This window comes from Ictidomys tridecemlineatus, chromosome 7 (genome assembly GCF_052094955.1).
Source record: "Ictidomys tridecemlineatus isolate mIctTri1 chromosome 7, mIctTri1.hap1, whole genome shotgun sequence".
Classification (NCBI taxonomy): domain Eukaryota; kingdom Metazoa; phylum Chordata; class Mammalia; order Rodentia; family Sciuridae; genus Ictidomys; species Ictidomys tridecemlineatus.
Genome location: NC_135483.1, coordinates 160,598,874 through 160,611,849, shown reverse-complemented (window position 1 = coordinate 160,611,849; position 12,976 = coordinate 160,598,874). Strand labels below are relative to the sequence as shown.

At 34.5% G+C, this 12,976-nt stretch overlaps 1 protein-coding gene across 1 annotated transcript in view; it reads left to right on the top strand.

Moving 5' to 3' along the window:
• The window catches only part of Dnah7 (dynein axonemal heavy chain 7), a 293,210-nt gene that overhangs the window by 217,729 nt on the left and 62,505 nt on the right, over positions 1–12,976 (top strand). Inside the window, exon 49 of the mRNA XM_040294623.2 lies at positions 3,595–3,785. Within this exon, the coding sequence (XP_040150557.2) occupies positions 3,595–3,785 (191 nt within the window). The remainder of the gene's footprint in view (positions 1–3,594; positions 3,786–12,976) is intronic.

The following is a 12,976-nucleotide window of genomic DNA, read 5'->3' as shown; positions in this document are numbered from 1 at the left end:
AAAATAAATAGATGGTAGGTTTTACAGCTATTTTTTATGTTTAACCATCAAGTAAAAGAATTAGCTACTGATATAGTTCTAAAACACAAGTGGTTAAAGACTCTTCCATTTAAGAAGTTATTTTTAGATGGTGCTTCTTCAGGGACAGTGGCTTTTGATCTATTGTCCCTTACAGGCAAGGAGGCAGAGGTTTTTGCCTACTTCATCTACCTGCCTCTACTTCAACCAAAGCCAGGTCTTCCTTTTCTTTTTTTATATTGAGTTTTAAGATAAGATCCTCTTTGAGAAAAAGTACTGTGCTTTTTAAAAAAAGTTTGAAAGCCAGTGTTCTAGAAAATAAAATTTCATCTGTATTAGCTGTATCAGTGGATAAGGTATGCATAGAATATTAATCAAATATCACTGATAAATCAATTTATATAGAAGATCTTTGAGTGATTTTCCATTGAATCTATGGGAAAATTTTTTACTTTTAACAAAAGCTATCATATACCTTCCTTATTTTCTTATCTCTTAGCACTTTACTTTTTCTCTCATCTATAACAAATCAAGGATGCAAAATTCCTTGTTTTAATATTTCTTTCATTTGCTTGTTTGTTCATTCAACTAATAAACATTTATTTTGCAGCTACCATGTACCAAGAGCTGTGGTAGACACTAAAAAGACAGCAGATCAAGACAAATTTGGTCTCTGCTTTCATGAATTTTATTGGTTTAAAGGGAAAGGCAGGCATTGAAGATGAAATGTGAATTAAAAGATGGAAGTACTTGGAAGCAGGCAATACTTAATAGCGCTGTTTCACATTTCAGTTTCTGTCTGTGCTCTTCCATGTATCTGGTGAATTCTTTTTTTTATCTTTTAAGATACAACTCAAATGCATACATTTCCTAACCTCTGTTGTATATGTGGCCATCTGACTATGGTTGGATTTGGTCAAATGACTATGTTCTGGCCAACAGATATAAGTGTAAAATACAATTTGTGACTCTCAGTAAGTATCTTGAAAAGGATGTTTCTTTCTTTTCTGCTTCTTTTTCTTTCTGATGGGTAGAATATGTATGTTATGTGAAAGGCCATACTGGCCAAAAAGAATAGTGAAATAGCCAGGCATGGTGGCCTATACCTATAATCCCAGCAATTTGGGAGGCTGAGGTAGGAGGATCATGAGTTCAAAGCCAGCCTCAGCAACTTAGTGAGGCCCTAAACAACTCAGTGAGACCTTTGTCTCTAAATAAAGTACAAAAAGGGGCTGCAGATGTGGCTCAGTGGTTAAGCACTCCTGAGTTCAATCCCCAGTACCAAAAAAAAAAAAAAAAAAAGAAAGAAAGAGAAAAAAAAAAGAAACAACAGGTTATGGGAAGTTGGGTCCTTCACAGTTTAGATACACTGACCTTCCAACCCTTCATTTCCTGCACTATGTGAGGTTCCCCTTTATATGAGGTATATATTCCCTTTTGTTGGAAAAACTATTATTTTGGGAATTCTGACACTTGAAAATGGATCCAACTGTAAATATCATACCCTAAAGTGGAAAAGTGGGCAAATAATATTAACAAATAGTTTACAGAAAAAAAAATATATACTTAGTCAAAGAGCTCCTAGAATACCCTGCCCACGTAACAAATTTTAATGTTTTACCTATCAAATCAGTTTACCTATTAAATTGTAAAATCACTTGTAATACACACACACACACACACACACACACACACACACGTATTATAGAAGTCAGTATTTCATGCTGACAGTATCACATAGTAGTTAAGAAAGTGATAGAAGGGCCAAGATTGCTAAGTCAAGTCTCTGGTCATTTGCTACTTTTCTTACCAAGAAATTTATTTCAGTTGCCTGTGCTTTTTTCATCTGCAAAACTGGGGTAACAGTAGTCCATGTTTTTTAATGTTATGAGGATGATGAAAAAATATAATGTCCACAAGATGTTCAGTATTTGTAATTATAGTGACTATGTAAAAATAGGTTTAAAAACAAATAACAAAATGAGTACTCATTGCAACTCCGAAGTCTCTACAGCTTTTCAAGAAAAGAGTCAGGCAATATCAGGAATTTAAAAATATTCCTAACAGCAGACCATCACTTCTACTTTTTATACCATAGCCTGATAAATAATCAGAAATGAACACAAGGGTTTATTCATTAATAATAGTGAAGGGGCTGGGGTTGTGGCTCAGCAGTAGAGAACTCGCCTAGCACGTGCACGGCCCTGGTTTTCATCCTCAGCACCACATAAAAATAAATAAATTTTTAAAAAAGATATTGTATTCAACTAAGACTAAAAATAAATAAATATTTTTTAAAATAGTGGAAAATGGAAGCAACCTTGATAATAGAAGATTGGTGAATTTAATGTATTATTAGGCACTCATATTATTTAACCATGAAAAATAAACATTTTATGAAAAAAGAAGTAGGAATAACACATGGGATGAGCAGAATACTTCTGTACTTTCACTGCAATAAAGATCCAATTGTCTGTTGTGTATAACAAATTAGAACAAAATTAATTAATTAAATATCTAATTATCTGTCATCTCAATGCCCTCACCCCCTCTTTCCTATCCAGATTGAATATTCACTCTTTCAAGGGACTTCTACAAAGTACCCTCATCCAAGTGTGGCTATGATAAAACCCCAACAGCAAAATGTTAAACTTTAACTTGGCAAATGTGTCAAGTCGAACAGTGTCACCAAATTTCATCCAGGGATTCCACTTCTACAATTCTCTCAGAAGAAAATATTCTGAAACACAAAGTTTTGTATATAGTACTATTTATTACATGGAACTGAAAAAAACAATCCAAATCTAAAATAACAGAATGACAGTTAAAAAGGGAGGGAACACTTATATGTGTTTTAGAGTTTTTAATAACACAGGGAAATATTTACGCTATAACATAAAGCAAAATAATTAGGATACAAGATTCAAAATATTGTTTAGTCTTAACTACATGTGAGAAAAGATGAATAAAAATACTGAAGATAAAAAAGTATTTTCTTCAATAATTATGCCATATATAGTTTTGTGTCATTTTTCCATCACCTATAGATGGTATGAATCAATTATATTAAATAAGGGGGAATAGAGAGAAAGATGAAGAAAATCCAATCAGAGATAGCTTTTTAAATTCCTTCATTAATATCTTTCCTGTATTTTCCAGCTATTCTACAATAAGCACAAGATTTGTTAAATTAAAAATACAATCACTATTTAAATAATCACAACCAGAGGTGCTTTTTCTCTGGTGTCACAGATGGATAGATACACCAGCATCATGCTTGGTTTCACAGTAAATCACAGGCAGCGGGGACAGTATCCAACAGGACTGGTTGGCCTGGTTGACTCTGGGTATGGAAACAGGCAGGATGACCAGGTAGACCCCCAATTCAGACCTTCCCACAGGCATACAATATTGGTTTGGGCATCATTTTCATATACATGGAAGAAAAACATCATTTTTTAGAGAGTAGGAACAGAAGTAATCTAGGAAGCAGGAAGCTGAAAGAACTCAGAGAGTCGACAGCTTATAGCCAGTATTTAAAATAACATGGAAAATCTTCTTCTGGTTTTACTCCAGTGATGCTAGAAAATGTTGGAGAAGAACTAGATCCTGTCTTGGAACCTCTTCTACTAAAACAGACATTTAAGCAGGGCGGGAGTGTATGTATCCGGCTTGGGGATGCTACAATTGAATACGCACCTGACTTCCGCTTCTATATAACTACCAAGTTAAGAAATCCTCATTATCTTCCTGAAACATCTGTAAAGGTTTGTATCTAAAATAAATGTTTCTTTATCAGTTTTTACAATTAGTGACTATTACAAATATTTTCCTCCTGAGCCAGAAGAGGAGCAGGTCTTCCTAGGAAAATGGGATTTTTTCTTTTTCTTTTTTTTTTTTCGCATTTCCTGAGATCCCTATAATAATTTCTAAATGTTGCTTTTGTGCATGCATGTGCGTAATGAAAGAATCTTTACTATGCTATGAAAAAAAACTCATCAGAATCTAATTTCTACAATTGATATCATTCTTAGATTTTCATTGTCAAAAGTAGATGACATATATTCACATTCTTTCTTTATAAAAATTATAATATGCTAATTATTGGAATTGGAATTTAAGAAGAGAACTCTATTCTTTCTCAGGCTAAGGTTGCTGCTCTATGATTTTATATAATTACTTAAAAGAACTGTTTTCAATCGCTGTTCTTTTAAAATACTAAAAATTCCTTTAAGGAGTAAAGTTAGTTTAAAGTTTTATTCAATGACTAAAATGAAGTGAGATGTTGCTCTATAGCTGAGCTCTTGAAGGATTAGATAGTACACCTTATTCTGGCTTTTATTCCGTAGTGGAGTTGGTATTCAACAAATGTTTGTGGGGTGAGTGAATGAGTGGCTTTCATTTACAGAAGAATACAGGAGATGGCATTAAGAAATATTGATTCAGAGGATGGGACATGATGGTAGATTAGAGTGAGACAGCATGTCTCCTATCTCTGCTACCCAGAACTGAAGCAGTGGGAATACTACTCCCTGAGAATTAGAGTAAAAAATCCTGAGACTAGAGGGGCAGTCTCTTCTAGCAGAACTAGAAACTGACTTATTAATCGAATCTGAAAAAAAAATAAAAATAAAAAAGAACCTCTCACCTTGAGTTTATCAATCCTCCATGGAGAACCAATTCAGGAGCCATCTGGGAACTGGAAACCCAGATCTGTAAATTTGCAGCTAGGTCTGTGTGGGCCTGTCTGAGCCTAGCAAATTCGTGGAAAGTCAGAAACTAGGAGCATTTTACCCCAGGGGAATGAACTGCAGGTTAGAGAGGCTTAAGAGAGAGCCTGGCTCTCCCTAGCCACATGGGTCCTGCAGCTCTCAGAGACTCACTGAGATTGGAAGGTCAGGAGATTGGAAGAATGGGTGTGAGGGCATTTGGCTCTCAGCTCACCTAGCCAGCTGGTCCAGGACTCACTGGTTCCCAGGGCCCACCTGGGCCTGCATTTGCCAAGCCCTGGCACCACCTGGCCCCTGGCTCCCTCCCCAGTCTGGCATCCACAGGTCCCCAGGATCTACAAGGTCTGGCACCAGTATGGCACCCACCAGGCCCTCTGGCTGCCAAGTTCCCAGTCTCCCAACTCCCTAGTACCCAGCCTGACCCACTACTCTGCCGGTTAGGCCCACAATCTTGCTGCTGGCCCATAGCCCTACATGCCAGTCTGTGCTACACTGCCATATCTGCCCCGCCCAGCACACAGCTTCACTGCCAGCCTGCAGGACCCAGCATCCAGCCCTGACCCACCAGCCCAAGACAAGTGGGCTCCTCAATGTGGCTGGGCTGCTGCATGCACCACATGCTGCTTTGCCACCAGACCTGCCTGGTCCAGCACACAGCCTCCCTGGCAGGCCACTTCACCTCTAGGCCTGCAGCCTATCCTGCCTAATCTCCCAAGGATGGAAATTGGGAAGTTTTAAACCCCAATCTTCAACCTAGTGAGCAACACAATAAAAAGGAAGGATGTGATAACCCACAGCTCATACTTCCAAGTAGTTTATACCTCAAAAGAATTAAAAAGAAAATCAGATAGGCACATAGAGTAAACACATACACTCACTGAATATTGTGTCTACCATAGTGGATATGACTCCTTAATTTCCTAACATTTAACTAAGCTTTTGGTTTTCTCCATTCATTATGGTTTTAGTTCTGTTTTGAATTTCTATATTAGGTTTATGTTTTATTTGAATGTGTATTGACTGATTCAAGAACTCCTATACATATTCATATTTCTTTCTCTCTCCTTATTTCTAGCCTCTTTTTTGTGTTATTTTCCCATGTTCTATATTGATTAGTTTATTTTAATTTTATTTTATATCATCTTTGACACTACTCTATCTCCCTTGTCTCCCTCTCTCATTTTTTCTGTTTCTCACACCCAATTATATTCTCTCTCTCTCTTCCTTTATATTCTTCTCCTTTTTATTCCCCTTGCACATTAACAACATATTTTAAGTAACAATTGCATCTCCCCTATTCACTCTTTAAAATTGCAAACACTCTTCTACCTTCATATCTCTTCTTCTTTCCTCATACTCAATTCTGTTCTTAACACTACTTAATGCTAATTGAGGTATATAATGTCTACACCTATCATCAATGTCACAGCAGAAGTCATAGACAACACCTATTGTTTGATTTTAATCCAGACATAATGCATTATTATATATTGTTTTTAATGATGGAAATTGTTGATCCTATCTCTACATATCATACCCATTAACACAACATATCAAAATAGGAACTAGGGATCTAGTCTACTGCTATATATTGTTTGCATACATTGTTGTTACTCTTGGGCTCCCCTGCCCTAATCTTTGAGGTACCAGTAACATACAGGGACACTATAAATTGGTAATATAGAAACTCTATAATATCAGGTCCATCCAGATAGATGAGTAGACACACAAATAATATGAAAAAGCAGTGTAACAAATCATCCCAAATAACATAAAATACCTCAACAGTAGACTCCATTGATACCACAGTGGAGGAAATGTTAGAAATGGAATTCAGAAAGTTCATGATCCAGTTGATCTATGAGATAAAAGACGATGTAAAAAATGAAATCATAGAGAAAATACAAGAAGTGAAAGATCATTTTCATAAGGAGATAGAGAACCTGAAGAAGAAATAGTTGGAAATCCTCAAAATAAAGAAATCAATAAACCAAATTAAAAATTCAATGGAAAACATCTCCAACAGACTAAACCACTTGAAAGAAAGAGTTACAGGCAATGAAGAAAAAAAAGTTGACCATGGAGAAATGATGTTAAGAGACCATGAACAGAACTTCCAAGAAATATGGGGTAAAATGAAAAAACAAACTTTAAGATTTATTGGGATCCATGAAGGCTCAGAGATACAAACCAAATGAATGTACAATCTTTTCAATGAAATAATAAAAATTTCCCAAACCTTAAGAATGAAATAGATAACCAAATACAGAAGGTCCTGTAACCTCAGATGTACAAAATCACAATAGACCCACACCAAGTCATATTATTATGAAAATGCCTAACATATGGAATAAGAGTAGAATTTTAAAGGCCACCACAGAAAAGCAACATTTAGAGGGAAACCAATCCAGATCTCAGCTGATTTTTCAACCAGATTCTCAAAGCTAGGAGGTCTTGGAATAACATATACCAAGCTCTGAAAGAAAATGGATTCCAGCCAAGAATACTATGCCTAGCAAAATTAAAATTAAGATTTGAATATAAAAACCTTCCATGATAAACAAAAGTTAAAAGAATTCACAATTAGAAATCCTGCACTACAAAACATACTCAATAAAATATTTCATGAAGAAGAAATGAAAAATAAAGGTAAAAACTATAAAAGGAAGGGGCTACTATAGAAGAATATTCTAGCAAAAATAAAACTAATTCAAATTAAAAACCAAAAATAAATCAAAATGATAAAAATTATATCTCAATAATAATATTAACTCTAAATGGCCTAAACTAATCAATCAAAAGAGATGGACTGGCAGATTGAATTAAAAAACAAAATCCGACAATATTCTGTCTCCAAGAAACTCACCTCATAAGCAAAGATATCCACAGACTGAAGGTAAAAGGATGAGAACAGACATCATTCAGATGTATGGCTACACAAGCAAAGTTTTCTCTTGTCATAATAGGTAAAGTGGACTTCAAGCCAAAGTTAATCAGAAGGAACAAAGAAATTCACTTCACACTGCTTAAGGGAATTATACATAAATGAAGACATAACAATCATAAATATTCCCAACAGTGGAGCACCTGCATACATCAAACAAACCCTTCTCAATTTCAATAAGCAAATATACCTCAACACAATAATATTGGGTGACTTTAATATGCCCTTCCCATCACTTGATAGATCTTCCAAACAAAAACTAAATAAAGAAGCTATCGAACTAACAAATGCAATTAATTTATAATTAATGAATAATTTAGACCTAACAGACATTTATAGAATGTTTTATCCATCAAGGACTAAATACCCTTTCTCTCAGCAGCTCAAAGATCCTTCTCTAAAATAGACCATATCTTAGGCCACAAAGCAACTCTTATCATATCTATTCTTTTGTATTTGCTATCTTGCATTCTATCAGATCATGATGGAATAAAATTAGAAATACATAGTAAAATAAAAAATAGAAGTTATGCTATTACTTGGAGACTAAATAATATACTATTGAATGATCACTGGATAGTAGAAGAAATCAGAGATGAAATTTTAAAAATACTTAGAGGTAAATGAGAATCATGACATGACTTATCCAAACCTATGAGATACTATGAAGGCAGTTCTAAGAGGAAAGTTCACTGCACTGAGTGCACTTTTTCAAAGAATAGACAGTCACCAAATAAATAATCTAACATTACATCTCCAAGACCTATAAAAAGAGCCAAAAATCAATGAAATTGAAACAAAAATACAAAACAAAAAGATGGTTGTTTGGAAAACTTAAAAAATTAATAAATCCTTAGCTGAACTAATGAAGAAAACCAGAGAGAAAACTCAAATTGCTAAAAATCATTATGAGAAAGAAAATATCATCACAATACACTATTGAAATGCAGATAATAATCAGAAACTACTTTGAAAATCTATACTCCAATATAGTAGAAAATCATAAAGACATCAGGAGGACACAGAAAATTTAAATAGATCAATTTCAAGCAATGAAATTGAAAAAGCCATCAAAAGCCTACCAAAAAAGAAAGCCCAAGACTAGACAGATTCTCAGCCAAGTTCTACCAGACCTTCAAAAAATTTACACCAGTACTCCTTAAATTATTCCATAAGATAGAAAAGAAGAGAACCCTGACAAACTCATTCTATGAAGCTAATATCACTCTGATACCAAAACCAGACAAAGACACATCAAGGAAAGAAAACTTCAGATCAATATCCCTCATGAACATAGATGCAAAAATCTTTAATAAAATTCGGGCAAATCACATACAAAAACATATTAAAAATATAGTGCATCATGATCAAGTGTGGTTCATTCCAGCGATGCAAGTTTGGTTCAACACATGGAAATCAATAAATATGATTCATCACATCAATAGACTTAAAGACAAGAACCACACAATTATCTCAATAGATGCAGAAAAAGTGTTTTACAAAACACAGCACCCATTCATGCTCAAAACACTAGAAAAACTAAGGATAGTAGGAACATACTTCAACTTGGGTTTAGCTATATACGTAAACCCAAGGCCAAAATCATTCTAAATAGAGAAAAATTGAAAGCATTCCCTTTTAAAACGGGGAAAAGACAGGGATGCCCTCTGTTACCATGCCTATTCAACATAGTCCTTGAAACCCTAGCCAGAGCAATTAGACAAAATGTAGAAATTAAAGAAGTACAAATAGGAAATGAAGATCTCAAACTGTTCCTATTTGCCAATGACATGATTCTATATTTAGGACCCCCCCCTCAAAAAAAAACTCTACCAGAAAGCTTCTTGAAATCATAAATAAATTCAAATAAGTAGCAGGATATAAAATTAACACCCATAAATCAATTGTGTTCCTATACACCAAGGACAAATCAGCTGAAAGAGATATCAGGAAAACTATCCCATTTATAATAGCCTAAAAAAATGGGAATCAATCTAACAAAAGAGGTGAAAGACCTCTTCAATGAAATCTACAGAATAAGAAAGAAATTGAAGAACACCTTAGAAAATGGAAAGACCTCCCATGTTCTTGAGAAGGCAGAATTAATATCGTCAAAATAGCCATACTACCAGAAGCGCTATACAGATTTAATGCAATTCCCTTAAAATTCCAATTCTATTTCTCTTCAGAAAAATAGAAAAAGTAGTCATGAAATTTATTTGGAAAAATAAGAGGCCCAGAATAGCCACAGCAATCCTTAGCAAGAAAAGTGAAGGAGTAATCACAATGCCAAACTTAGGTAACAAAAACAGCATGGAATTGGCACAAAAATAGACTTGAATACCAGTGGAGAATAGAAGACACAGAGACATACTCACAGAAATAGTTATTTTATACTAGACAAAGGCACCATAAACACACATTGGAGAAAAGATAGCCTCTTCAACAAATGGTGCTGTGAAAACTGGAAATCCGTGTGTAGTAAATTGAAATCGAACCCCTGTACCTCACCTGGGGCACAAAAGTTAACTCAAAATATATCAATGACTTAGGCGGGTAGACCATGTGCCTACTAGAAAATAAAGTAGACCCAAATCTCCATTATGTCTGCTCAGGAATGGACTTCCTCAATGAGACTCCCAAAACACAAGAAGTAAAATCAAGAATCAATAAATGGGATAACATCAAATTAAAAAGCTTCTTTCCAGCAAAGGAAACAATCAAGAACATGAGCAGAAAGCCTACAGAATGAGAGAAAATCTTTACTACCAGCACCTCAGATAGAGCATTAATCTCCAGGATATACAAAGAACTCAAAAAACTTAATACTACTACTACTACTACTAATAATAATAATAATACAGTCAATAAATGGACAAAGGAACTGATTAGGTACTTCACCGAAGAAGAAATACAAATGGTCAAAAATATATGAAAAAAGGTCAACATCACTAGCAATTAGAGAAATGCAAATCAAAACTACACTGAGATTCCATTTCAGTTCAGTCAGAATGACAATTATCAATAAGTAACAATAAATGTTGATGAGGATGTGGGGAAAAATACACTCATACATTGCTGGTGGGGCTACAAATTGGTACAACAACTATGGAAAGCAGTATATAGATTACTCAGAAAACTTGAAATGGAACCACCATTTGACCCACTTATCTAATTCCTAAGTTTATACCTAAGGGACTTAAAATCAGCATACTACAGTGATGCAGCCACATAATGTTTATAGAAGCTCAATTCACAATAGCCAAGCTATGGAACCAAAATAGTTGCCCTTCAACAGATGAATGGATTAAGAAAATGTTTTATATATATATATGTATATATATCCATATTACTCACCCATAAAGAATGAAATTATGGCATTTGCTAGTAAATGGATGGAACTGGAGGCCAACATGCTAAGTGAAATAAGCCAATCCCCCAAACCCAAAGGCCGAATGTTCTCTCTTGAGATGTGGATGCTAATTCCTAACAAGGGAGAGTAGGGAGGGGAATTATAAAAGCTCATTGGATTAGAAAAAGGGGGCTGAAGGGAAGGGAGGTGGGATGGGAATAGGAAAGAGTAGAATGAATCAGACATATCTTTCGTATGCTTATATATGAATATACAACCAGTGTAACTTCATATCATGTACACCCAAAAGAATGAGATACTCCTTGTGTATATATAATATGTCAAAATACACCCTACTATCATATATATATATATATATATATATATATATATATATATATATACAACAAAAGGAAAAAAGTAAAATTGATTCAGATTTTGAAAGTCACATGTAGAGGCAAATTTATCTAGAGTTCAGATGTTCCTCTTTATTGGGAATATTTAAATGAATGCAGGCAGTGCAGAGTAGTGGAAGAAGGACTAAGATGGCATCATTTATTCCCTCCAAGACAATAAACACAATGTCTGCTCACAAGAGATTTACACCGTAAACAGCACTGTGTATGCAAAGTGTCTGTGGTGTGTGAACAAGAAGAAATAGGGGAGCTCCTGAGAGCTCAGAATGAAGGACACACTGGACATTCAGAAGGCCAGGCAGACTGGGGGAAGATCTGGTGACCTCTGAGCTTGACTTGAAAAACAGAAAGTTAAAATATGGAAATTCTTGATTATTCTTTTTAACTAATTAAAATATAGTATGTTATCTAGACACCTAAAAAATATCTAATATCTATTTACCTATTAGGAGATGTTATATCCAATATAGTTTTAAGAAACATGGATTTGAAATCCTGCTTTATCTCTCACCAGTTGTGATTTGGGACATGTCACTTAAATTCTCTGTGCCTGTATTCCTTCATCTGTAAAATGGGAATAATAAAAGTTTGTATCCCATAGAGATTCATGTGAAGGCCCATCTATGTAAAATGCTTATAGAATATGCTCAGTGGGCAATGTTAGATGAAAGTTAACTATCAGCATTACTGTTTAACTTCTAAATAGAAGTGAAAAAGAATGAAGTAGAAGAGAAAAAAATAAAAGCCCAAAGCTGTGTTTGAAAAACATATTAAATAAATAACAGGTAAAGCCTTTTTTATTTTCTAGTAAGTACATGAAAATATCATACAAAATAACATAAGTTCACTAATAACTGGTTATGGCAGAAGTCATAAAACGCTGTAGGGAAGAAACTGATCTGTGATTCACTGTAGAAATCTTTACGATCCCCAGAGTGTCTTATTGCTTCATTATTTTTAATTGCTGGGATTGATTAAACAGGGATTAGAAAACATAGTGAGGCCGTTACTTGCTTTCATTTACAAACTAGAATACTTCCTCTTGATTCTAATTTTTAGGATCCTTTTGCTTTCAAAAACACCCAAGGGATGATGTCATGCTGTCATAGTATTTTGAGTCTAAATGAAAGTAAACCTATGACACCATGTTTGTATGGTTTAAAGTGTTTATTTGTGAACAAATGATTAGATTTGAAAAATCTTGATTTCAAAAGATGCAACATTAATGGACTAGGAATGAATACTTTCTTTTTGAATGCAGAGAAGTAGAAGTTATAAAACATGCATTTGCTAATGCTGTGCCTATAGCTTTTGCATTAAAGCAAATGTAACCTGTGCAGCATGGTTTCTCATGCCAATAGGAAAAAGAATCTCTTAAAAGCCTTAATTATAATGTTTCCTTGAATAAATGCTAAAGCAGTAGAGGTTTATGCAACAGTTAATAAATCTTCCAAATTGCTCAGTTTCAAGAATTTCTAATTATCTCATCTAAATTTGTGATTATGTTCATGTAATC